A 27,651-nucleotide genomic window follows, 5' to 3' on the forward strand; every position below is an offset into this window, starting at 1 on the left:
GCTATATGGAAGGATCTTTCCATGAAGGAAGTTTTCATGGGGGAAGGGACAGTGCTATGACGGGGGCGCCTGATTTCCCAGCATTATTAAAGAAAAAGATCAGGAATTAAATAAAAAGAACAAGTTTTTCAACTGATCAACTGATTGTGATTAAGAGGTTATTTTTAAAGAACTGGAAAAAAAATTCGAACTATAGTTTAAAGAGCAAGGTATTGACTAGGGGGCGAACCCCCTAATATACGTGTTAAAAATTTATGAATATAGAACTTCGTTACGTAAGTTAATTCTAAGTTACGTATATTTATTACTAATAAAAACGTTCGTAAATAAAATTAAACAAGTTTCGAGAAAGCCATTTAACCAAATATAATATGCAAATTTTTGTTTTAATTATTCATGTACGGTGAGCCAAAATCAAAACCTGCATTAATTCAAAAACGTTCAAAAATTAAATAAAAAAAACAAGTTTTTCTAACTGAAAGTAAGGAACGACGTTAAAACTTAAAACGAACAGAAATTATTCCGTATATGAAGGGGGCTGTCCCCTCCTCAACGCCTCGCTCTTTACACTAAAGTTTGACTTTCTCACAACTCTATTTTTTTAAACAATAAAAAAACTTTAGCGCAAAGAGCGAGGCGTTGAGGAGGGGACAGCCCCCTTCATATACGGAATAATTTCTGTTCGTTTTAAGTTTTAACGTCGTTCCTTACTTTCAGTTAGAAAAACTTGTTTTTTTTATTTAATAAATCAAAAGACCATTTTTTGCATCCAGGTTGTCAAAAGGGCGAAGGTGTAGTATTTTTAGAACGGCTAGGTTATTAAAATTGAACTTTAGGGAATTTTTAGAGGAATTTTTAATTCAATTTGACGACGTTATGGGAAACCAGGTTCTAAGAATGATATCTTTTCCACATCACACTTGGAAAATACTCACGTCTAAGTCATAAATACAAGCGATCGAAAAGTAAGTAAAACAAAGAGCGTAGTTGCTGCTCTTTTATTTATTTATTCTCTTATTCTATTTTCATTCATATATAATCGTTTAAACATTCTCCCAGGAGGAGTCTGTCTAGAATATTGTCGATAAATTACTGTTGAAACAAAATCTTAGCGGAAGAACCAATCCAAACCTGTGATCCAATCTGAACGAAATTTACACAATAATTATATTGAATACAATCATAGATAACGCTATGATCACCTCATGCAATTTTAAAAATTCAAGTTAGATTCATTATTTTAATTTTCAAGCCAAAAACCTGAAATATTGCAGAAACATTCATTATATGAACCAAAAATAAAACTTCGGGTACTACAAATACTTCCGACTACGGCTTCTTGCACTGTGACTGGCAATCAAAACACGAACAGAAATTAATTTAAAAAAAACTATCAGAAGAAAGGTTTTCAAAGAACAGTAAAACTTAAAAAACTTTTGTATACTTACCAATGGTTTGCGTTGCGTAGGTACCAATCTCCTGCTTCATTGCCTTCGGCCGGGAGTGCAATACGTGGTTGGAGGCAAAATCATCCGACGCTTCCTGTGTTTTTCCCAAAGACTTCTCCAGGTACCCATTTAGAGCTGGGACGGCTCTGACTGAGGTTACACAGTCAAACCATTGATCCCAGTTTCAAATAAGATAACCAGGACTAGACCCTTGACCTCAGGATGTCAAGTCTGGAGCGCTACCCACTCGGCTAGGACGGCTCGAAGAAATAAGAACCATAAGAAGAAGTAAAGAACTATATTAAAACTTAAGACGAGCAGAAATGAAGTTTGAATATAATTCGAACTTAACACGAACAGAAATTACTGTCAAAGAATAATTGAAACACAAAACGAATAAAAGTAAAAACAAATAATCATATGAAACAAAGGGTAGCGAGTACTGATATAGATGAGAAGCTAAATCCTAAAAGGATTAGAAACTAAAATATATACTAAAGTCAAACTTTAGTATATAGTTTCATTTGTTTTTTTTCAGTAAAGTGCAAATTATGTTCTGGCCTTGGGAAGGCATAGGAGTTTGGAGCCCTACTCATGTTAATTTCTGCTCGTTTTGAGTTTGACTTGGTTATTAATTGTAATTTCTTGTTATTTTGGGTTTCATTTATTTATCGATGCTGATTTGTGGTAGTTTCACGCTAGGTAGATTATATGATTTTATTTTATGCTCATTTTTGGTTTAATGGAGTTCTTTACTTTTCTTTGAAAAAATTATTTCGTGGAAAAAGTTTTTTTAATTAATTTCTGTTCGTTTTATATTGACATAGTCTTTTCAGAAAACAAGAAAATAATGCTTTAAATCTTTTCTTTTTTTTAAGACTATAGTTTGGCTTCCTATTTGTATGCTGGAGAAAAATTTTCAGCAATTTTTAACAACATACACTCTTTTAATAATTTGGTCACAAATAGTCGTGTTTAATTTAGTTGACCTGAAATACAAAACTTGATACCATTCCCAAAAAAAAAAAAAATTTGTTTAATTATTTTGATAACTTGGATACACTTACACCTTTTTGATTTGTTAAATTTAAAGCGCAGAAGTGCCCCCGAAAGTTTGAACGTACTACCCTCAGTCGTTATTTGGATACTACTGAGATGCCTCATTGGGAATAAGCATTAACACAGTGCATTTTGATTTAATCTTAAGGCAACATTTAGTTTTTAAACATAATAGGCAAATGGGAAGGTGGGTGAGGGGGGGGGGGACTAGTTGCCCTTCAATCACTTTCGACTATTAAAAAGGACATTAGTCCTTTCTATTTTTAATCGAATGAACCCTTTTCGAAGTTCCTACGACAACTCTTTGGATACGAAGTGCCCTGGTCTATAAAAAAAAAATAATAATACATTGTACCCAGATCGATCTTTACTATAAAAATGTCAAGCCTTCCAATAACTTTCGATAATTAAAAAGGGCACTAGCCCTTCCAATCGAATGAGCCGTTTTTGAGTTTCTACGACAACGCTTTCTATAAACACCTTGTATGCCCCCCAGGGCATAACTTTCAACCCTTGAGGGCTGTCAGGGGATTGTCATCCTCAAAGACCTAATTCCAGAACTTTCAACTACGTTAGACAAAACTGCTATCTCAAAATTTTGATTGGATGTGTTTGGGTGGGTGTGACGGGATAAGCTGCCCTTCAGTCACTTTCGACTATTAAAAATGGCACTAGCCCTTGCAATTTCCAATCAAATGAGCCCTTTTGAAGTTTCTGTGACAAAATTTTCTATAAAAGTCTTATATGCCCCCAGGGCATAACTTACAAGCCTTGCCCTGAGGGTTGTTGGGGAGGGTTGTCATCCTCAAAGACCTAATTTTCAGAACTTCAACTGCATTGAATAAAATTAATATCTCAGTTTTTGAAGTTTCTACGACACCGCTTTCTTTGAAAACCTTACATGCCCCCAGGGCATAAATTACAACCCTGTGGGCTGTGGGGATTGTCCTCATCAAAAACATAATTCTATCTGGAAATCAACTACGCTGAATGAAATGGCTATCTCAAAATTTTGATTGGATGTGTTTGGGGAAATGGTGGGCGTGAAAAGGGTGTTAGTTGTCGTCCAGTCACTTTGGGCTATTAAAAATGGCGCTATCCACTCCACTTTTCAATCGAATGAGTGTTTCTCCAAATTTCTACGACAACTCCTTTGATACGAAGTGCCCTGGTCTAAAGAAAAAAAAAACAATACATTGTGCCAACATCGTTCTTTACTTAGGCTTTTCTTGCCTATGAAAAATGTCAAGCTTTCCAATCACTTTCGACTATTAAAAAGGGCACCAGGCCTTTCGATTTCCAATCGAATGAGCCCTTTTGGAGTTTCTACGACAATGCCCTCTATAAACAGCTGATATGCCCCTAGGGTATAAATTAAAACCCTTACCCTAAGGGCTGTGAGGGTGGTTGTCAGCCTCTAAGACCTAATTTCCAGAACTTTCAACTACGTTGCACAACATTGCTGTCTCAAATTTTTTATTGGATATGTTTGGGGAAATGGTGGGCGTGAGAGGGGCGTTAGTCGCTCTCCAATCACTTTCAACTATTAAAAAAGGCAATTTCAATTTCCAATCAAATGAGCCCTTTTTGAAATTTCTACACTAACTTTCTATATAAACCTGGTATGCCCCCAGGGCATAACTTACAACCCTTGCACTGAGAGCTCTGAGGGGGTTGTTATCCTAAAAGACCTAATTTCCAGAACTTTCAACTACTTTGAACAAAATGGATATTTAAAAATTTTGATTGGATGTGTTTGGGGATACTGCTGAGATGCCTTATTGGGAATTAGCATTAACACAGTGCATATTGATTTAATATTAAGGCAACATATAATTTTAAAACATAATGGGCAAATGTAAAGGTAGGCATGAAAGGGGAACTAGTTGCCCTACAATCACTTTTGACTATTAAAAAGGGAATTAGCCCTTCCTAATTTAAGTTTAATGAGCCCTTTTCGAAGTTCCTACTACAAATCCTTTGATACGAAGTGCCCTGGTCTAAACAAAAAAAAAAAAAAAAAAAAAAAAAAAAAAAAAAAATGCATTGTACCCAGATCAATCTTTACTATAAAAATGTCAAGCCTTCCAATCACTCGATAACTAAAAAGGGCTCTATTCCTTTCAATTTCCTATCGAATGTTGAGTTTCTACGACAACGCTTTCTATAAATACCTTCTATGCCCCCAGGGCATAACTTACAACCCATGCCCTGAGGGCTGTGAGGGGGTTGTCATCCTGAAAGACCTAATTTCCAGAACTTTCAACTGCGTTAAATAAAACTGCTATCTCACAATTTTGATTGGAAGTGTTTGGGGAAATGGTGGGCGTGACCGGGGGGGGGGCTAGTTGACCTTCAATCCCTTTCGACTATAAAAAAGGGCACTAGCCCGTTCAATTTCCAATTGAATGAGCCCTTTTTGAAGTTTCTACAACATTGCTTTCTATAGAAACCTTCAATGCCCCCAGTGTATAACTTACAACCCTTGCCATGAGGGCTGTGGGGGGGGGAGGGGTTGTCATCCTTAAAGACCTAATTTCCAAAACTTTCAACTACGTTGAATAAAATGGCTATCAAAAATTTTTGATTGGATGTGTTTGGGGAAAAGGTGGGCGTGAGAGGGGGTTAGTTGTCCTTAAATTACTTTCGACTATTAAAAAGGACACTAGCCCTTTGAATTTCCAATCGAATGGGCCCTTTCTCAAGTTTCTACGACAAAGATTTCAATCAAAACCTTATATGCCCCCAGGGCATAACTTATATAACACTTGCCCTGAAGACTGTGGGGGGATTGTCCTGCTCAAAGGTATAATTTCAGAACTTTAAAGTGCGTGGAGCAAAATGGCTATCTCAAAATTTAGTTTGGATGTGTTTGGGGAAAGTGTGAGCGTGGAAGGGGTGTTAGTTGCCCTCCAATCACTTTCGACTATGAAACAGGGCACTAGCCATTTCAATTTCCAATCGAATGAGCCCTTTTTGAAGTTTCTGCGACAATGCGTTCTATAAAAACCTTATATGCCCCCAGAGCATAACTTACAACCCTTGCCCTGAAGGCTGTGGGGGGGGTTGTCATCCTCAAAGACCCAATTTCCAGAACTTTAAACGACGTTGAACAAAACGGCTATCCCAAAATTTTGATTGGATGTGTTTGGGGAAAGTGTGGGCGTGAGGGGGGGGGGGGGAGTTGCCCTCCAATCACTTTCGACTATTAAAAAGGCACTAGCACATTGAATTTCCAATCGAACGAGCCTTTTTTGAAGTTTCTACGACAACTCTTTCTATAAAAACCTTATATGCCCCCAGGGCATAACTTACAACCCTTGCCCTGAGGGTTGTGGAGGAGTGCCCTCCTCAAAAACATAATTTCTATCTGGAAATCAACTACGCTGAACCAAATGGCTAAATCAAAATTTGGATTGAATGTGTTTTGGCAAAAGGCGGATTTGGATGGGGTGTTAGTTGCTTCCAATTACTTTTAGCTATTAAAAAGGGCACTAGCCACTCCCATTTCCTATTGAATGACTCCTTTTCGAAGTTTTTACGACAACTTCTTCGATACGAAGTGCCCTGGTCTAAAGGAAAAAAAAAATAATACATTGTCAACATCGTTCTAATTTGCCCCCAGGGCATAACTTGAAACCCTTGCCCTGAGGGCTGTGGGGGAGTGACCTCTTTAAAAACATATTTTATATCTGGAAATCAACTACGCTGAACAAAATGGCTATCTAAAAATTTTTATTGGATGTGTTTGGGGAAAGGGTGAGCGTGTGAGGGGGGATAGTTGCCCTCAAATCACTTTCGACTATTAAAAAGGGCATTAGCCCTTTGAGTTTCCAATCGAATGAGCCTTTTTTGAAGTTTCCACGACAACGCTTTCTATAAAAACCTAATATGCCCCCAGGGCATAACTTACGACCCTTGCCCTGAAGGCTGTGGGGGAGTGTCCTCAAAATCATAATTTCTATCTGAAAATCAACTACGCTGAACAAAATGGCTCTCTCAAAATTTTGATTGGATGTGTTTGGGTAAATGGTGGACATGTAAGGTTCCAATAACTTTCGACTATCAAAAAGCGCACTAGCCGTTCCAATTTCCAATCGAATGAGCCCTTTTTCAAGTTTCTACGACAACTCCTTCGATACGAAGTGTCCTGGTATGGAAGAAAAATAAATAATATATTGTGCCAGCATCGTTCTTTACTTTGGCAGTGCGATTGTGCTGCCTATGATAGGCAGCGCCTATGATGGTTTTTTTGGTTTGAGTTTTTGATTTGTTTTTCCATACCAGGGCACTTTGTATCGAAGGATTTGTCATAGAAACTTCGAAAAGGGCTCATTCACTTGGAAATTGGAGTGGTTTCTGCCCTTTTTAATAGTCGAAAGTGATTGGAAGGCAACTAACACTCCTTCCACGCCCACCATTTCTCGAAAAACATCCAATCAAAATTTTGAGATAGCTATTTTGTTCAGCTTAGTTAATTTCCAGATAGAAGGAGGTCACTCGTCCATAGCCCTTAGGACAAAGATTTTAAGCTGTGTTCTGGTGGCCCATAAGAACGATATTGGCCCAATGCATTATTTATTATTCTTTAGACCAGGGCACTTTAAGTTGAGGAAGTTATTTAATGAACTTTGAAAAGCGCTCATTTAATTGAAAATCGGACTGGCTTGTGCACTTTTTAATAGTCTAAAGTGATTGAAAGGCAACTAACACTCCTTTGACAACCACCATTTCCCGAAACAAATCCAATGAAAATTTTTAAGATAGCCATTTTGGTCCGCGTAGTTGATTTTCACATAGAAACTATGTTTTTTAGCAGGACTCTCCCCCACAACCCTCAGCGCAAGGGTTTTAAGTTATGCCGTGGGGGCATATAAGAACGATGTTGGCAAAACCAATTATTTATTATTTTTGTTCCTTTAGACCAGGGCACTTCGTATCGAAGAAGTTGACGTAGAAAATTTGAAAAGGGCTCCTTAAATTGGAAATCGGAGTGGGTTGTGCCCTTTTTAATAGTCGAAAGTGATTGAACGGCAACTAACACTCCTTCCACGCCCACCATTTCCCGAAACACATCCAATCAAAATTTGAAGATAGCCATTTTGTTCCGCGTAGTTGATTTTCACATAGAAACTATGTTTTGAGGAGGACAGTCCCTCAGAGCCCTTAGGGCAAGGGTTGTAAGTCATGCCCTGGGGGCATATAAGGTTTTTATAGAAAGTGTTGTCGTAGAAACTTCAAAAAAGACTTATTCGATTGGAAATTCAAAGGGCTAGTGCCTTTTTAATAGTCGAAAGTGATTGGAGGGTAACTAATACCCCTCTCATGCCCACCATTTCCCCAAACACATCTAATCAAAATTTTAAGATATCTATTTTGTTCAACCTAGTTGAAAATTCTGGAAATGAGGTCTTTGAGGATGACAACCTTCCACAGCCCTCGGGGCAAGGATTGCAAGTTGTTGCCTGGGGGCATATAAGGTTTTTATAAAACGCATTGTCGTAGAAACTTCAAAAAGGGCTCCTTCGATTGCAAATTGAAATGGCTAGTGTCCTTTTTAATAGTCGAAAGTGATTGGAAGGCAACTAACCCCCCTTCCACACCCACCATTGCCCCAAACACATCCAATCAAAATTTTGAGGTAGCCATTTTGTTCCACGCAGTTTTAAGTTCAGGAAATTATACCTTTTAACAGGACACTCCCCCCACAGTTTTCAGGGCAAGTGTTATAAGTTATGTCCTGGGGGCTTATAAGGTTCTTATTGAAATCTTTGTCGTAGAAACTTGAAAAAGGGCTCATTCGATTGGAAATTCAAAGGGCTAGTGCCCTATTTAATAGTCAAAAGTGATTTGAGGGCAACTAACCCCCCTCTCGCGCCCACTTTTTCCCCAGACACATACAATCAAAATTTTTAGATAGCCATTTTATTCCACCGTAGTTGAAAGTTTTGGAAATTAGGTCTTTAAGGATGACAACCCCCCCCCCCCCCCCACAGTCCTCAGGGCAAGGGTTGTAAGTTATGCCCTGGGGGCATATAAGGTTTTAATAGAAAGCGATGTTATAGAAACTTCAAAAAGGGCTCATTCAATTGGAAATTGAAAGGGCTAGTGCGCTTTTTAATAGTCGAAAGTGATTGAAGGGCAACTAACCCCCCTCTCACGCCCACCATTTCCCCAAACACATCCAATCAAAATTTTGAGATATCCATTTTGTTAAACGTAGTTGAAAGTTCTGGAAATTAGGTCTTTTAAGATGATAAACCCCGTCAGAGGTCTCAGTGGAAGGGTTGTAAGTTTGGCCCTGGGGTGTATAAGGTTTATAGAAAGCTGTCGTAGAAATTTCAAAAAGGGCTCATTTGATTGGAAATTGAAATTGCCTTTTATAACAGTCGAAAGTGAGTGGAGAGTAATTAACACCCCTCTCACGCTCACCATTTCCCCAAGAACATTCAATCAAAGTTTAGAGAGAGCCATTTTGGTCAACGTAGTTGAAAGTTCTGGAAATTATGTATTTAAGGATTATAAACCCCCAAGAGACCCCAGGGTAAAGGTTGTAAGTTATGCCCTGGGGGCATATAAGATTTTTATAGATAGACATCGTAAAAACTTCAAAAGGGGCTCATTCAATTGGAAATTGAGAGGGTTAGTTTCGAAAGTGATTGGAGGGTAACTAACCTCCCTCTCACGCACACCGTTCCCCCAAACACATCCAATCAAAATTTTCAGATAGCCATTTTGTTCAACGTAGTACAAAGTTCTAGAAATTAGGTCTTTGAGGATAACAGCCACCCCCTCTCAGCCCTCAGGGCAAGGGGTGTAAGTTATGCCCTGGGAACATATAAGGTTTTTATTTGAATAAAATCAACATAACAAAAAAACATATACCCCCAACAGAGAGCAAAGCTCGTAAAATTGGGTATTAATAATAAAAAAAAAAAAAAAAAAAACAAAAAAAAAACAAAAAAACATTTCCTCATCATAACAAAAGAGAGAAAGAAAAAAAAACCTGGTTAAAGAAAAAAACAAAAAACATAACAAACATAAAGAAAACAAACGCTGGACAAGTGGGGCATGGAAGGCTATCCCAACATGGGTAACAAATATAAAAAAAAAAAAAAATAATAATAATAAAAAAAATTCTATTCCACCACCACAGGTCAATACATAATTTTAATATTTTCTTCCTTAGAACTGATATTTTCCTAAATGACTCAATTTGAATTCTATCTTTCAGTCTATATTTATTTGAAATAAATGGTATTTGGTATCTAATTGAAAATCTAGATCTTTCACAATTAACAAGGGGAATTCGATATGTTCCAGAACACCTAAGAGCCGAAGGAGGGGGCAGAATCAACAGAGATTTTTCATAAAAATAACTACTAGGATCTTGTATTTTAAAATGCCATATTGATATATTAAGTTCTCTTATATGTTTCAGATCTAATAAATTCAAGAAAAGAAATAATGTTTCAGTTTCCGATGCATCTCTAAGTTTTGATGGACGATGTAAAAAATTTCCAAGTATTCTCACTGCTTTATTTTGAAGGATCTGTAGGGGTTTTATATGCGTCCAAAAAGTATTTAAATAAATAATTGTGCAATAATTTAAATAAGGAGCAATCAAAGAATGATAAATTATTTTTAAAATAGAAAATGGAAAAACATGTTGCAAACGATACATAGACCCAATATTTTGCGAAAGTTTCACCCTTAAATGATCAATATGAGTTTGAAATGACAAAAGGGGATCAATAAAAACTCCTAAATAACGATATGATTGAACTCTACGTATTTTATGCTCACCAACTTGAAGCTCCTGACATTAAATTTTTTTAGTAGCACGTTTTGAACGACCAAAAACCATAAATTCAGTCTTCTTAAAATTCGGTACTAAATAATTAGATACAAACCATCGCTTAACTGAACTAACAGTGTTAAACAGATTTTGAATCAATGTAGATGAATCCTTCGCTTTAACAGAAACAGCTGTGACATCTGCAAATAAAATTGCAAGACCATTATTTCCCTGCAAACATCGTGGGAGATCATTAATATACATCAAAAATAAAAGCGGACCTAATACCGATCCTTGTGGGACACCAATATCTTCAAGATCATTTAAACTAGACAAATGTCCATCAACATCTACCACGATTTTACGTCCATAAAGGTATGATCTTATTATATCTAGTCCTTTCCCTCTTATACCGGAATTTTCCATTTTATCAAAAAGAATTTCATGGTTTAAAGTGTCAAATGCTTTTTTAACATCATAAAAAACAGTAGATACATGATAATTACTATCTAAGCAGTCATTTATTTCTAATACAAGAGCTGCAACTGCTTGTTCCGTCGAATGGCCTGCCCTAAATCCAAACTGATGTTTGGTAAAAAATTTTATTTTATCTAGATAATTAGTAATCCTTCCTTTTAAAATTTTTTCCAATACTTTAGACAATGGTGATAAAATTGCAATAGGACGATAATTATTTGTATCAGATTTATCTCCTTTTTTATGCAATGGTATTACACGTGCAATTTTCCATTTTTTAGGAAATGTACCTGAGAAAATACATAAATTTAAAATATGAAGCAATGGTTCAAAAATTTCTCCTGCAATATTTTTTAGCAAATTAGTTGAAAGTTCATCATATCCCAATGAATTACCATTTTTTAAATTCTTAATGACCTTTTGAAATTCTGCAAAAGTAACCGGGGCCATAAATATGCTCGTATCTTCAGTGGGCGGTAGATATTTTTTATGCGACCTTGGGGAAGATAGGTCAACTTCTCCTGAAACAACAGATGATCCAATACTAGCAAAATATTCACTAAACTTCTTAGCAACAGCTTGTGGTCCTCTAAATTCTTTACCATTAATATCAAATAACACTTCAGGGTGTAACAACTTTTTATTTCTTCCAATTTTATCTTTAATCAAACTCCAAGTTTTTCTAGGGGAATCTGAATTTCGAAAAGAATTTTCATAATAACGTCTTTCACTTACTCTAAGGATCCTTACCAGCATATTCTTATAATTTTTACAACGCGTTATATTTATTTCCGTGGGATATTTTATTCTAATTTTATATAAACGATTTTTCTCATTAATAGATCTCAAAAGTGATTCATTTATCCAAGGTTTTTTTGGGGTAAGTTTCTTTCCTCTCGGGCTTTTATATGGGCAAAAAAGATCAAGCTTTTCATTCATAATATAATAAAATTTATCTAATGATTGGTTCGGATCCTTCTCATCAATTACAGGACTCCAATCAACATCACCAAGCCCTTCTTTTAACCTTAACACATTTTTATGTGAAAAATCTCTACGCTTGGTTTGATTTTTTTTATTATGCGGAAAATTTATAAGAAAATCAGACATAATTATACAGTGGTCAGATGAATCATCAGGAATAATAAATGTATTAACAGCACTATAAGGTGAAAAAATATTATCAATAAGTGAAAATGATGTATCAGCTATTCTAGAGGGCACAAAACATACGGGGTTTAGTCCATAAGATAGTGGGCCCTCCAAAAACTGCAAAATATTTCTATCTATTCTATTCTGATCTGCAGATAGGAGTTTCATTAAATCAATATTAAAATCACCCATAACTAAATAAGGAGTATTAAGACTAGCTAATTTATCCAACATACTTTCAAAATGATTTTTAAATTCTATCTGGCTGGATGACGGAGTACGGTAAATAACTGCAATTAAAAGCTTCCGATTATTTGGAAAAGAGCATTCAACTACACAAGATTCAAAAATCATTTCAATATTCATTGGCAAAAAATCAATCCTTATACGTGCTGGTATGCAATTTTTAATCAAAACACCTAGACCCCCTTGTTTTTGTCTTTTCCGACCGATGTGAAAAAATTGGTAATCTTTTACATGTATATTTTCAATTGAAAAATCATCTAAAAAAGTTTCACATAGGCCTAATATATCTGTATCTGAATCCGACAAAAAAGTTTCAATCACATCCTGCGCAGTCCTCCAACCCCGGCAATTCCAAAACGACATCCTACTTGTATTTACATTTTTTCTTACCAGCTCATTCATAAATATATATTGATTTTTTCGGATATCAAAATTACTAGAAGTATCTTCATCATCACCAGCTACAATAGTTTGAAAAATTGACTGAAATGAAAGAGAATTCCGCTCAAATTCTTTTAACCTTGATGATGGAATTTCACGATTATCTCTATCCATTATCAAATATTAACCCCACGTTAAGAGAACCCACACCATGCCCCAAAAGACCAGCAAACCATAATAAAAAATAACAATTAAAAAAACAAAACAAAAAAAAAGTAATCTCCATTCCAAGCCGTTTTCCCTCAGTACGACTAATCTGCGCAACTTTTAATTTAGAAACATAAATATCTTCATCAAAACCAAAAAACACTACTACTGTTTCCAGGCCTAGTATCACTGAAAGCCAAGACCAATCCATAAGAACTCCAATCACAACCCGGTACGCTCCGCACCGCGCTATACATTATACACCATTAATACTTTTCCTCATTTTATTTTTTTTACATTATTCCATCCACAACATATTTTTAAAAAAAAGAATATAAAAAAAACACGAGACAACATTACTTCATACCAATATGCTATCACAAAAAAAAAAAAAAAAGAAGTAAAAGCACAACAAAATAATAACTAAAAACCATATTAAACTAAAATAATTAATATAAATATAAATATGACAACCCGCCTAGCATTGCATAGGCCCACCTCGAGGATGTATCGGCACTGACAATTCAGGAATCACGTCATTCACGGAGAAAGAAACACGCAGGCCATTTGGCCGATCAAAACAAAGGAGAGGTGGAACCGATTTTGTTACCCATGCTTGAATATCACAATCAGCAAGCTTTGATCTTTTTTCAATCAGCCGTTTTCTAATATCTCTCACTGCCGTCGGAGCATCATCACTAAGATAAATATCTTTATGACCGCAAACAGTCTTTCCTTTAAGTTTTTTACTCTGTTTCAGAATCGTTATTTTTTCTTCTTTATACCGAACAGTAACTTTAAAATATCTAAGCTCTTTTTTTAATTCTGTAACAGCAAATTCTGGGGTCTCGTTTACACCTAGTCCTTCTTCACAAACAGTTTTGAAAATCGCTTTAGCTTCCTCTTTATTATCGCAAGGTACATTCCAAACCACTATATTTTTCTCATTCATTCTATACTCGCAATGCATTAACCGATTTTTCAACTGATTATTTTCTTCACGGAGAAATACTGACTCAGCTGTAACAACACTAATCTGTGATTTTACATTTATTATTTCATTCTCAGTAGCCGCCACATGGGTCTGGATCGTCGAAAATTGCTGCGATTGGCCAGATAGCGCTTCCTCAAGCGATTTGACCCGGGTTTCCAGAGATTTGAACTGGTCCGTGATACCGTCAAGCTTTTTTCCATTGTCTTTCACTATAGTTAGAATTTCATAAAAGCTCCGAGCCAGCGTCGAAATTGACAAAGTTTCTCCCTCCTTAGGTGAAGATGACGAATAATCATTTTGATCCTCTTCGAATGAGACTTCTTTACGGTTTCTTTTATTTCGCCCCATGAATAAGCAGCAATTAAAAAAATGGACAGATAGTCTTACCTCAGCCGGCAACGATTGTTTATCCACGATGTTGCTAGCGTGCAGTGCTTTTAGCCGCTTGGCACGGCAAACACCTTTTCCAACGTCGGTAATCAAAGGCTCTGTTTATAATGACTCAAATCCAATCCTCTTTTACTCCATGCAATTCTTCAATTCAAAGCAATAATCACACACCAAAAAATTTTCTTTCATCAATTCAAAACATTAATCTCACCAGCTATTTCACTCTTCAGCCAAAACTACCGCAGGCACGGAGCGCCTAAGGTGTTACTCGTTCGGGGAATGAATCATGACTGAATTTTTTCTGGTCATGAATTTTTTCAGGTTTTTATTGAAAGCTTTGTCGTAGAAACTTCAAAAGGGCTCATTTGATTGAAAATTGAAAGGGCTATTGCTTTTTCTAATAGTTGAAAGTGATTGGAGAGCGACTAACGCCTCTCTCACGCCCACCATTTCCCCAAACACATCCAATCAAAATTTTGAGATAGCCATTTTGTTTAACGCAGTTTAAATTTCTGGAAATTAGGTCTCTTAGAGGATGACAACCACCCTAACAGCCCTTATGGTAAGTTTTGTAATTTATGCCCTGGGGGCATATAAGGTGTTTATAGGAAGCGTTGTCGTAGAAACTCAAAAGGTCTCATTCGATTGGAAATCGAAAGGCCTAGTGCCCTTTTTAATTGTCGAAAGTGATTGGAAGAATTGACATTTTCATAGGCAGCGCACTAGCGCTGCCTAAGTAAAGAACGATGTGGCCACAATGTGTTTTTTTTCTTCTTCTTTCTTCGACAGGCACTTCCTATCGAAGGAGTTGTCGTAGAAACTTTGAAAAGGGCTCAGTCGATTAGAAATTGGGGTGGCTAGTGTCCTTTTTAATAGTCGAAAGTAATTGGAGGGCATCTAGCCCCCCCCCCCCCCCACGCTCATCATTTTCCCAAACACATCCAATCAAAATTTTGAGATAGCCATTTTCTTCAGCGTAGTTGATTTCTAGATAGAAAATATCTTAGATAGATACTCCTCCACAACCCTCGGGGCAAGGGTTTTAAGTTATGTCATGAGGGCATATAAGAACAATGTTGGTACAATGTGCCGTATATTATTTTTTTACTTTAGAGCAGGGCACTTCATATGGAATGGATCGTCGTAGAGATTTCAAAAGGGGCTCATTCGATTGGAAATCGAAAGTTTTAGGGCCCTTTTTAATAGTCGAAAGTGATTGGAGGGCAACTAGCCCCCCACACCCATCATTCCCCCAATGACATCCAATCAAAATTTCGAGATACCCATTTTGTTCAGCGTAGTTGATTTCCAGATAGAAAATGTGTTTTTTAGGACGACGTGTTTTTGAGGAGGACACTCCCCCAAAACCCTTAGGGCAAGGGTATTAAGTTATGCACTGGGGGTATATAAGGTTTTTATAGAAGGCTTTGCCGTAGAAGCTTCAAAACGGGCTCACTCGATTGGAACTTAGAATGGATCGTGCAATTTTCAATAGTCGAAAATGATTGAAAGGCAACTAGCCCCCCCCCCACGCCCATCAGTCCCCCAAACACATCCAATCAAGATTTTGAGATCTCCATTTTGTTCAGCGTAGTTGATTTCCAGATAGAAAATATGTTTTTAAGGACACTCCCCGCAATTCTCAGGGCAAGGGTTTTAAGTTATGCCCTGGGGGCATATAAGGTTTTTATATAAGGCAATGTTGTAGAAACTTCAAAAAAAGCTCATTCGATTGGAAATTCAAAGGGCTAGTGCCCTTTTAATAGTCGAAAGTGATTGGAGGGCAACTAGCCCCCCACCACGCCCATCATTTCCCCAAACACATCCAATCAAATTTTGAGATAGCCATTTTGTTCTGTGTTGTTGATTTCCAGATAGAAAATATGTTTAAAGGAGGAAACTCCCCCACAACCCTTGGGGCAAGGACTTTAAGTTATGTCCTGAGGGCGTATAAGGACGATGTTGGCACAATGTACTATTTATTATTTTTTTCCTTTTGATCAGGACGCTTTATATGGAAGTGGTCGTTGTAGAAACTTCAAAAGGGGCTCATTCAATTGGAAATTGAGAGCTCTAGTGCCCTTTTTAATATTCAAAAATGATTGGAGGGCAACTACCCCCCACGCACATTATTCCCCAGAAAACATCCGATCAAAATTTTGAGATAGCCATTTTGTTCAACGTAGTTGATTTCCAAATAGAAAATATGTTTTTGAGGAAGACACTCCCCCACAGCCCTCAGGGCAAGGGTTTTAAGTTATGCCCGGGGGGCATATAAGGCTTTTATAGAAGGTGTTGTCGTAGAAACTTCAAAAAAGGCTCATTCGATTGGAAATTCGAAGGACTAATACCCTTTTTCATCGTCGAAAGTGATCGTGGGCAACAAGCCCCCCCCCCCCTCCACGCCCATCATTCCCCCAAACACATCCAATCAAAATTTGAAAAACATATCCAATCATAAATTAGATAAACATGATATTAGATATGGCTGTACTAGAAAAATTCAGAAATAAATATGTTAATTATGATTTTAAAACTTACTTTTGTTTTACTAATTAAAAATTTATGGCTTATTTAGATATCAGCTGATATTAGATATCAGATATCAGCATGTCCTAGGATGAAAGGATTAGAATGACTTTTCAGTCTCTGACGGAAAGTTAATACAAAACAGAATGCAAACAGGGGTTAATGCTAAACCCTATGCTTTCTAAAAGCCAGAATATAATTATTACTTTATTGACGAAAATTCTTTTAAATGTTTTCACCTTTATAACTTTAAGAAATCGAAAATTAGTTAAGATTTTAAGGAATAAATATCGTCATATCTATTGAAAATACATCTAATAGAAATTTTGAGACAGCCATTCTATTCAAAATAGTCAATATATTATATAACCTGGCTTTTGGGGTTGAAACAAACCTCACAGATAAGGGGCAAGGATTGTAAGTTATGCCCAGGGGGCATTTATGGTTTTAATGGAAGGGATTGTTGTTTAAGTTTAAAAGAGGCTTTGTCTTTCTCCCTGAAAAAGACTATGTCAATATAAAACGAACAGAAATTATTTAAAAAAAAATTTCCCCAAAATAAGTTTTTAAAAAAAAAGTAAAGGACTCCATTAGACCCAAAATGAACAAAAATAGAAACAAATTATTTACCAAGCATACAACTACCACAAATCAGTATCAATAAATAAATATAACCCGAAACAAACATAAATTAAAATAAGTCAAACTCAAAACAAACAAAAATTAATACGAGTAGGGTTCCCCATGCGTTCTAAAAGCTAGAATATAATTTGTATTTTACTGAAAAAAATTCAAATGAATTTATTGAAAAAAATGTGTATGGTCAGTTTAATGAACAAAATAGAATCAAATAATTTACCAAGCATACACTACCACAAATCAGTATCAATAAAAAATGAAACCCAAAACAAACAGAAATTAAAATATGTCAAACTCCAACGAGCAGAAATTAATCTGAGTAGGGTTCTAAACCCTATGCTTTCTAAAAGTTAGAATGTAATTTTGTATTTTATTCAAATTTTGTTTTTTAATGTTTTCACTTTTTTAACCTTAAGAAATCAAAAATTAATTAAAATTTTATGGAATAAATATCAGCATATGTACATTAAACTAACAATGCATATTTTTTCAGTAAATTCATTTGAATTTTTTCAGTTCTTTACTGAAAACGTTTGACACTAAAAGCTCAAAATCTTATTCTATGGCCAAAAAAATGTATTCTTTTTCTTTTTAATTCTTATATAGCAATTCTTTAAAAAAATTGTTTTTAGTGTTGTCATTTTTATAACTTTGAGAAATCAAAATTAATTAAGATTTTAAGGAATAAATATCAGCATATGTATATTAAACTGACATTGCACATTTTTTTCAGTAAATTCATTTGAATTTTTTTCAGTAAAGTACAAATTATATTCTGGCTTTTAGAAAGCATAGTGTTTAGAACCCTATTCATATTAAGTCTTGGTTATGTGTTTGTTAAGCCTGGGCATGAATTAAAAAAAAAAAAAATTAAAAGAAAAGTATTTTCAACTATGACTGAGGGAGGGGGTAATTTTTCTCAGGGAGTATACGTAATGGGGTTTGAGAATTTGCAAAGAGAAGACACCTAAAACTTAAGATAATAGCCTAAGCAATTAAAGTATTTCTGAAGGATAGATTGTCTTTGGACTCATCAAATTATTAATGTCTAAGCTTTTATAGACGAAAAACGCGCCGAATCTAATGAACTAGCTTTGCTTATTTTTTTGCACCGTAGTAATTTAGACGAAAATGTAGCATTTCCCTTGAAAAATTTGAATGAAAATTCTGTGAATGTGGAATAAAAACATAATTGAAAAATTAAAATAAAAAAGAAAAAAATTAATATCGTTTTTGACACATTTTTCTTGACTAATTATAAATGCATACATTGTTATGCGTGTAATAATAATTTAAGCTCGAAAGATTACTAACTAACAATAATAATTCTTCTCGTCTTAAAAATTACCTTATTAGCAGTCATGTTAAAATTACTGGGAATTACAAAGTTGAATTGGAGCTCTGAAGAAGGGATGTAGCTCCAACTTTTTATTGGAGGGCGGGGGGGGAGAGGGATCTCAATCCGAAAAGTCAAGAGTATGGGCTATAGAATCTTTTTTCTCCAAATCATTGCCCGCCTGAAACAACGCCACTGCTTTGAAGGGTATTTTTAGAAATAAAATTAATTATGAATACATTTTCAGTAAATTCATTTGAGTTTTTTTCAGCTCTACTGAAAACGTTTGACACTAAGAGCTCAAAATCTTATTCTATGGCAAAAAAAACTGTTCTTTATCTTTTTAATTCTTATATAGCAATTCTTTTAAAAAATTCTTTTTATTGTTTCTTTTATAACTTTAAGAGATCAAAAATGAATTAAGGTTTTAAGGAATAAATATCAGCATATGTATATTAAACTGACAGTGCATATTTTTTTTCAGTAAATTCATTTGAATTTTTTTTCAATAAAGTACAAATTATATTCTGGCTTTTAGAAAGCATAGGGTTTAGAACCCTATTCAGATTAAGCCTTGGTTACATCATGTCTTGGTTAACCCTTGGCATGAATTAAAAAAAAAAATGAAATTAAATTAAAAAGAAAATATTTTCAACTATGACTGGGAGAGGGGGTAATTTTCCTCAGGGAGTATTCTTAATGGAGTTGGAGAATTTTCCTAGCAAAAACACCTAACCTATAGATAATAGCCTACGCAATTAAAGTATTTGTGAAGGTTAGATTGTCTTTGGACTCATCAAATTATTAATGTCTAAGCTTTTATAGACGAAAAACGCCCCGAATCTAATGAACCAGCTTTGATTATTTTTTTTTTTGCACCGTAGTAATTTAGACGAAAATGTAGCATTTCCCTTGAAAATTTTGAATGAAAATTCTGTGAATACGGAATAAAACACAATTGAAAAATTTAAATGAAAAAGAAACAAAATTAATGCCGTTTTTGACACATTTTCTTGACTAATTATAAATACCTACTTAGGTGGGCGTCTAGTAATAATTTAAGCTCGAAAGATGACTAACTTATAATAACAGTTTTTTTCATGTTATAAATAACCTCATTAGAAGTCATATTAAATTTAATGGGGATTACAGAGCTGAATCGGAGTTCTCAAGCAGGGAAGTAGCTCCAAAACTTTATTGGGGGGGGGGCAAGAAGGGTCTCTATCCGAAAGTGGGGGCTCCAGGGGGCGAGGGGGGCACGTGCCCCCTATCATAGTCTAAAGTAGTGTAATTTACTCAAATAACCCAAGTTTGCGTTAATTAAACTTGCTTTTAACGCAAGTTTATCGGATCAACCTATTTTGCGCCCCCCTAAATTGTTTTTATAGGATAGACCTATTTTGACCCCCCCCCCCCAAAAAAAAAAATCCTGGATCCGCCCCTGCCATCCGAAAAGTCAAGAGTATAGGCTATAGAATCATTTTTTCTCCAAATGATTGCCCGCCTGAAACAACGCCACTGCTTTCAAGGTTATTTTTAGAAATATAATTAATTATGAATAAATTTTTTTGGCCATAGATTAGGGTTCTTAGCTCTTAGTGTCAAACGTTTTCAGTAAAGAACTGAAAAAAATTCAAATGAATTTACTGAAAAATGAAAAAATGAAAAATTACTACAATGAAAATAGGCATTTTCAGTTTAATGTACATACGCTGATATTTATTCCATAAAATCTTAATTAATTTTTGATCTCTTAAGGTTAAAAAAGTGAAAACATTAAAAAACAAAATTTGAATAAAATACAAAATTACATTCTAGCTTTTAGAAAGCATAGAGTTTAGAACCCTACTTAGATTAATTTCTGATCGTTAGAGTTTGACATATTTTAATTTCTGTTTGCTTTGGGTTTCATTTTTATTGATACCGATTTGTGGTAGTTGTATGCTTGGTAGATTATTTGATTCTATTTTGTTCATGAAACTGACCATAGCCAGTTTTTTCACAAAATTCATTTGAATTTTTTTCAGTAAAATACAGATTATATTCTAGCTTTTAAAACGCATGGGGTTTAGAACCCTACTCATATTAATTTTTGTTTGTTTTGAGTTTGACTTATTTTAATTTCTGTTTGTTTCGGGATATACTTATTTACTGATACTGATTTGTGGTAGTTGTATGCTTGGTACATAATTTGATTCTATTTTTGTTCATTTTTGGTTTAAAGGAGTTCTTTACTTTTTTTTGAAAAACTTATTTTGTGGAAAAAGTTTTTTTTAATTAATTATAGTAAAGATCGATGTTGGTATAATGTATTATTTTTGTTTTTGTTGTTGTTGTTTAGACCAGGGCAGTTCGTATCGAAGGAGTTGTCGTAGGAACTTCGAAAAAGGTTCATTCGATTGAAAATAGAAAGGGTTGAGGCCATTTTTAATAGTCGAAAGTGATTGGAGGGCAAATAATCCCCCTCCCACGCCCACTCTCCCTTTTGCCCATTATGTTTAAAAACTAAATGTTGCCTAAAGATTAAATCAAAATGCACCCAAAACGAACAGAAATTACAATAAATAACCGAGTCAAACTAAAAACGAGCAGAATTAACATAAGTTGGGCTCAAAAACCCTATGCCTTCCCAAGGCCAGAACATAATTTGCACCTTACTGAAAAAAAATACAAATGAATGTGCAGTGTAAGTTTAATATACATATACTGATATTTAGCAATCAAAATGTTAATATTATTTGATTTATTAAAGTTATAAAATTAAAAAGTTATATAAGTTTTTTTAATTAATGACTAGAAATGTTGTGGTTTGAAGAGAAAGAGGCAAAATGCAGCCTGCGTTCTTAAATATCCCGCTGTGGTAAAAGTGTTTTGAAAGTACAAGAATGCAGATGCCTCATATGATCCAGTAAACCGTCTATTTTTGGTGGGAAGTATAATTGTTGCTTGAAAGAGGAATGTGGTAGTATAATTCTGGTACATTTTATAATTCCAAAACTCTTTGGTATTAAAATTAAAATCAAATTTCTGGTTCCCTTTATATTGTTGTTTATCTAAGAGGTTTTATACCTGTTCTCTTTTGACTTAAGCAACTGTATTCATGTTTTGTACTTTATATATATATATATATATATATATATATATATATATATATATATATATATATATATATATATATATATATATATATATATATATATATATATATATATATATATATATATATATATATATATATATATATATATATATATATATATGCAAAGGGGCTATAAATTTTTTTTTCTAAATTATTGAAACTAGTTCTAGTGTTTTATGCTATAAATAATAAAGAGTTTTTTTCAAATGAAAGTAAGGAGCAACATTAAAACTTAAAACGAGCCGAAATTATTACGTATATGTAGGAGGTTGCTCTCTCCTCAACACCTCGCTCTTTACGCTAAAGTTTTTAGTACTTTTTAAACAGCTTCTTATTGTTCTAATTAAACGACCCTTGTGTTGCAGGAGTCGTTTTAATAGAATTGGGACAAAATTAAAACTTTAGCGTAAAGAGCGAGGTAGTGAGAAGGGGCAACCCCCTTCATATATGTAATAATTTCTGTTCGTTCAAAGTTTTAATGTTGCTCCTTACTTTCAGTTGAAAAACTTGTTTTTTTAAATTTAATTTATGATCTTTTTTAAATAATGTCAGAAAGTCTAGCCCCACCTCCACAGAGAAATACCCCTCCCAACGGAAATATCCTCTTGACATTTAAATCTCATTGAAAAACTACCCCTGACAATTACCCTTAACAACTCCACGCGTAGAATTGAGACGGAAAGGGGCAAAAAAAGGCATAAATCTGTATAGGTAAATTCCCCCCAGTGTAAAATTTCCCCTAACAAGTTCACCCCCTGGAAACTACCCTGTCCATGGAAAATACCTTCTTGGAAAAAAAACAGCAGAAAATTCCTCCCCCACCCGAAAATGTATGCATACTTCCCAGTAACAAATACTATGCATAAACAGGGGGGAAATTTTATCACAACGACTTTTCCCCTGGGGCTGTGGATGGGGGGTAATTTTATATCCAAAGTAATATTTACTGTGTCTTTCAACTATGACGAAGAAAATGGCTATCTCAAAATTTTGATGGGACGATTTCGCGAAAAAGGGGCGGGGAGGGGGTATTGTTGCCCTCCAATCTTTTTAGTCACTTCAAAAGGGCACTAAAACTTCTAATTTCCGTTCAAATGTGCCCTCTTCTGATATTCTAGGATCACTGGGTCGACTCGATAAAAAAATATATAGAAACACGCATCCGAGATGTTTCTTCCGGCAAAAAATAGAAAATTCCATATTTTTGCAGATAGGTTTTCACTGAAATAAGAATGAAATAAGCATGTTTCATTAATATTCTTTGACTTTTAGAGGTTGTTTCCTCCCTTTTTGGAAAATCTGGTAAATCTTCTCAGTCTCGTAGCCTTTGATGTGTAACACTAGACTTAATAAAACTTCTATTTTTGGGATTAGCATAATAAGCCAATTCTTTTAATATATTTATCGGTATGAAATTTTTTGAATTTTGGCTACTATTGAGCCCCGTCGCTCCTTGCTTACAGTTCGTTACCACGAACTGTTTTATATATTTTCAATTCGTAAACTATTTTCTTCCATAAAAAGCTTGTTTTATCTCCTCTGTCGCCCTAAAGAAAAGCCGCTGTTCTCACTCCCCCTCCTAAGGGATACGCCTGCCTATGAAACAAGGTATACTTTCTGAATTTTATGCCCTCCTATGTCTGAAAACTAAGGGTTTGCCTTATTTACCTTATTGGTGTCAAATCAAATACTTTTTTGGCTTAATTTTATTTTTCATTCATTTGCGTTTCATTTTCATGTGCAAGTGCAGTCAAGATTCTAGGGAAGGTATTAAATAACTTCCTAGATGAAAAAATTGAGGAGTCTGCCGTCCCAAAAACAAAAATTTCCGTCGTCAATACACTGCTATGTTTACATTTTAGTCTGTCTTTCTTAAAAATGTTCCATGTGATGGGGTCTCAAGATGATGCCTAAAGTGGAACTCTTACCCCAATATACAGTTGTTTTTTTCTATTCACAATTTGTGGTTGGTTTCAGGAGGTTTATCATAAATATTCCTGAGCATGAAAGAAATGATCTTGTGCGTCTTTGCTTTCAAGTAGAACTAGCACACTGGTTTTTCATCGATAGATATGCGAATGAAGCTTCAGAATATCAATCTCTTCAGAATATTAGATTCAAGGACTTCACCATTGCCATATTTAAGGTATTAACTTTTTTTTTATTTCTCCTTGTTTTCACTTCTTTTGATGTTTAGCAAAAATGACTGTCCCTAAGCGCAAAACTTAAGCAGTAATCACAAAATTTCATAGAGTTTTTTTTTTAGAACATGACACCTAGAAACAATTTCAAGGTAATGCTGATGATACAAAAAAAAGTGAGCGAACACCTGCAGGTTTTACATAAAGTCTCTTTGCTCTGGAAAAAAAAAAGAAAGGAAAGAAAATACAATCCAACTAAGGCAGTTGATGAAATGTTCGTTGAGTGCTTATGTTACATACACTTAAGCAAATGACAAGCCGAAAATGAATAGTGTTTTGCACTCAGTCTGCTGTGACACATTGCTTAGGGATAAAGCCCTCCTCAAGCAAGTTTGCTTTCATGACGAGATAAATTTTAATTTTCCAGGGAATTTCAAAAGATGTCATGTGGGAATCTAGTGTTCAGAACACTCCCATTTGACTAAGTGACTTCTTTGGGACAATCCAAATTCAATGTGCTTCATAGAATCATGTGTAATCAAATTGTAACATCATTTTTCTTTAACGAAGCAACAATTACTGCACACTGTGTCTACGTCAATCTGCTGACCTGATGTGTGGTGCAGAAACTGATTGACTTACAACCGTCGATCATTTTCTACCAAATAAGAGTACCATCACTACTGAGAGTGCATTTATGTCATTTCCTCAGTACAACATTTCCAGACTGATGGATTGGAATGGAAGAACTAGTTCTATGGCCACTGCGTTCACCAGATATCACTTCCTCGGACTTTTCTTTATGGGGCTATGTGAAAGATATTGTTTATCAAACAAAGGTATGGGACATTACAGGTTTGAAGCAAAGGATCCGTAGTGTAACTACCGCAAATAGTGTGGGTATCCTACTTTAAACCTGACAAGAAATCGAGTAGCCTACCTTCTTGCTCTATTGTGTGCTATTAAAGTTGAGGGTGCCTATGCAGAACTCTCTTAAAAACAGTTAAAAATAACTTTTATAAATGCTTATTGAAATGAAATAAATTTAGTGAAAATATTTCAACAACTGCTAAAGCAAGTTGTTGTATTTGCAAGGACATGCTGAGGAATAGATAAATACATGCGCGTGTGTAGGATTGAGCATGGAATATAGAAGCTTTTTTTGTATTTTCATGTTATTGGCCAATGATTTAGACGTTCTTTTCCTTTTATTGAGAATATTATATTAGCTATTGAATGTGTAACAAACTCAGATTTACAAATGCCATGTTCCTGTTTTCTGAATAGAAATTAAGTTTTATCACAAATTAGCCATGCTGCCTTTCGAGTGCGTTTAAACCCAGGTTTTTTTAAATTGTAGTTCGCTTATCTTCATCTGTAAAAGAAAGAAAAGTCGAGAAAGAATCAGTAAACAGGAAATTTGAGACTTAAAACCAGTAAAAACTAGTTTTTTGTAATGTGTGTAACATAATTCGAGCAGAATGAGTAGGCATGAAAATACGAAACCTCAGACGAAGAGAAACTACAACAAACAGTGGAGTCAAGCAGAACAAGCAGACATTATAATTAACAAAGACGATTTCCGCCGTCAATTCCCTCCAAATAGTTCTGGTGTCATTTTCTGATTTAGTTTTCTACATATTTGAAAAAGATTAAACTAAGTCAACGAAACAATGTTCACTTTTTAGTAAATTAAACATTTTTTATATGAAAAGTAAAGTGTAACCAACAGATACAGGGCTGACAATGCGGTAAAAGAAGGCTGGAGATCTCTAATTGTTCTAGTATGGGGATATAAAACTTAATTGATATCTTTCAGAAATATTCAGACTAACATGGAAGTTTTAAACGGGATTGGATGAAGAAAATGGACCTATAAGTGAGTTGGTATTATCCAAATTAATCTTGTAACGAGTTTACAGTTGGGGTAGAATACGGTGACGTCATCACAGCCTTTAAATCCAGTCCACTTTTTACTTCCATTGTAAGGTGTCCTCGGTACTTGTATAACCCCCTACCGCTCAAGTTGTTCATTCATTGACACGTTATAGAAACTGGTTGTTTTTTTCGTTAGTTTCTTTCAGCTTAGCGTGAGATGAGACAAAGAGAAGAGACAAAATAGATCGAAAATATATAATTTGGGCTATATATTTACACATTAAGGGGAGGGGGGTTTATGTATTTGGACATTGTGAAGATAGAAAACAATTCTTACTACATAATATGCAGAATAATTTTACCTAACACGTTAGGCATGTAGACCCGCTGTACTTTATCCCCACCCCCCTAATGTGTAAATATATAGCCCAAATCTCTTACTAAAGTATTATATTTCTATCTTACTTTAATACATTTCATTAGGATTGAGTGTCAGAGAAACATATTAGAAGCATATTAGGTAGGGGGTATATCATACAAGTACCGGGCCCCCTTGTCTTCATTCCATTGTTGTCCCTGCGCCACTCTTCTCTAGGTTTATCAAATATTCTTTTCAGCATGTTCCCTTTTTGCGCCCCCATCTGTCAAATATTGACACTGTCCTCCAAAACTGGAAAGGCTACAAGAACACGGTGCCAACATTTGGTGGAATCTTACTAGACGAAACTCTCACTCATGTGCTTCTTGTTCAAGGCTTTAGCTCCAAAGGATGGTGGAGTTTTCCCAAAGGAAAGGTCAATGAAGAGGAAGAACCTGTCAGATGTGCGATTAGAGAGGTGAGGCCTTGTTAGTTTCTTTTTTAGTTTATAATGAAGGAGTAGCGTTGAAAGGAGGAGGATGAAATGAGTTTAGTTTTATGCTGAACCTTTCAATTTTAGCTACGATTCACTTGTGTTTTAGCTGACAAACCTTTGAATATCAATGCGAATTTTTAACAGTGATGTTTCCTCAAATTTTATTATTCTTAATTTAATTTAAAATTTTGTTGTGGGAGCAGCACTTAAGTTTTGTTCTGTTCATATCCCCCCGCTCTAATCGGCCGATTTTTGTTTATTACTACAAAGTGATAGGGCCGTAACATCTGGGGTTTTTATGGAAAGTGTGGACATCAGGCCATAGGGATGAATATGACATTATAATTTGCGTATAATTCTTGACTGGAGCCAAAAAGGATGATTTTTGCTAGAACCTGCAGGAGCCAGAAGCTACAGCGTTTGGTTTGAAGTGGAGTTTTATTATTGATGTTGGAGGGGACTATCTGAAGTTATGAAGTCGGACTATTCTTCCATTAAGCCATGTTCCTGTTTTCGACTGGGGCTTTTAGCAGGCAGGCACCAGTTTCTAACCAAAGTTGGAATAAAATCAAAAAGCGCTGAAGGTGTGAAACGGTTAACTGGCCCCATCCCCAAAGAAACATTCTCTTTGCTCCTTTCTTTGTAAGGATATTAGAAAGTTAGCCTGTAGCAAGAAAATCAATTTTTTGAACCAACCTTACCTTAGATCTTAGTTCCTCTAGGGCCAGGTATGGCACATAGGGCGTCTACAAAGTCTTCCCAGACATCTCGGATCGGAGCTGCGGCAGTGACGACCTAAATTGCGGTCGACGTTGCAGCTTTGCTGTCCTCAGGTCTCGGTCGTAATGTCGTCTCAAGGTATGTTTTGGTCGACCTCTTCTACGCCTTCCCTCTGGGCGCCACTCGTATACGGTTCATTTAAGTCTGTCCCAAGGCATTTGAAGGATGTGACCATTTGAAGCAAGACAGATATATTTTCTTTT

The 27,651-nt window shown here is 35.2% G+C and overlaps 1 protein-coding gene across 1 annotated transcript in view; it reads left to right on the top strand.

The window, feature by feature from the left end:
• LOC148942468 (m7GpppN-mRNA hydrolase-like) overlaps window positions 1-27,651 on the top strand; it is a 72,286-nt gene that overhangs the window by 32,679 nt on the left and 11,956 nt on the right. The window contains exons 3-4 of the mRNA XM_089102718.1: window positions 23,773-23,941; window positions 26,432-26,650. Coding sequence (XP_088958844.1) covers window positions 23,773-23,941; window positions 26,432-26,650 — 388 coding nt within the window. The remainder of the gene's footprint in view (window positions 1-23,772; window positions 23,942-26,431; window positions 26,651-27,651) is intronic.

The sequence above is a fragment of the Artemia sp. Qi Xiang Cuo genome, chromosome 16 (assembly GCF_049724085.1).
Source record: "Artemia sp. Qi Xiang Cuo chromosome 16, ASM4972408v1, whole genome shotgun sequence".
In the NCBI taxonomy this organism is placed as follows: domain Eukaryota; kingdom Metazoa; phylum Arthropoda; class Branchiopoda; order Anostraca; family Artemiidae; genus Artemia; species Artemia sp. Qi Xiang Cuo.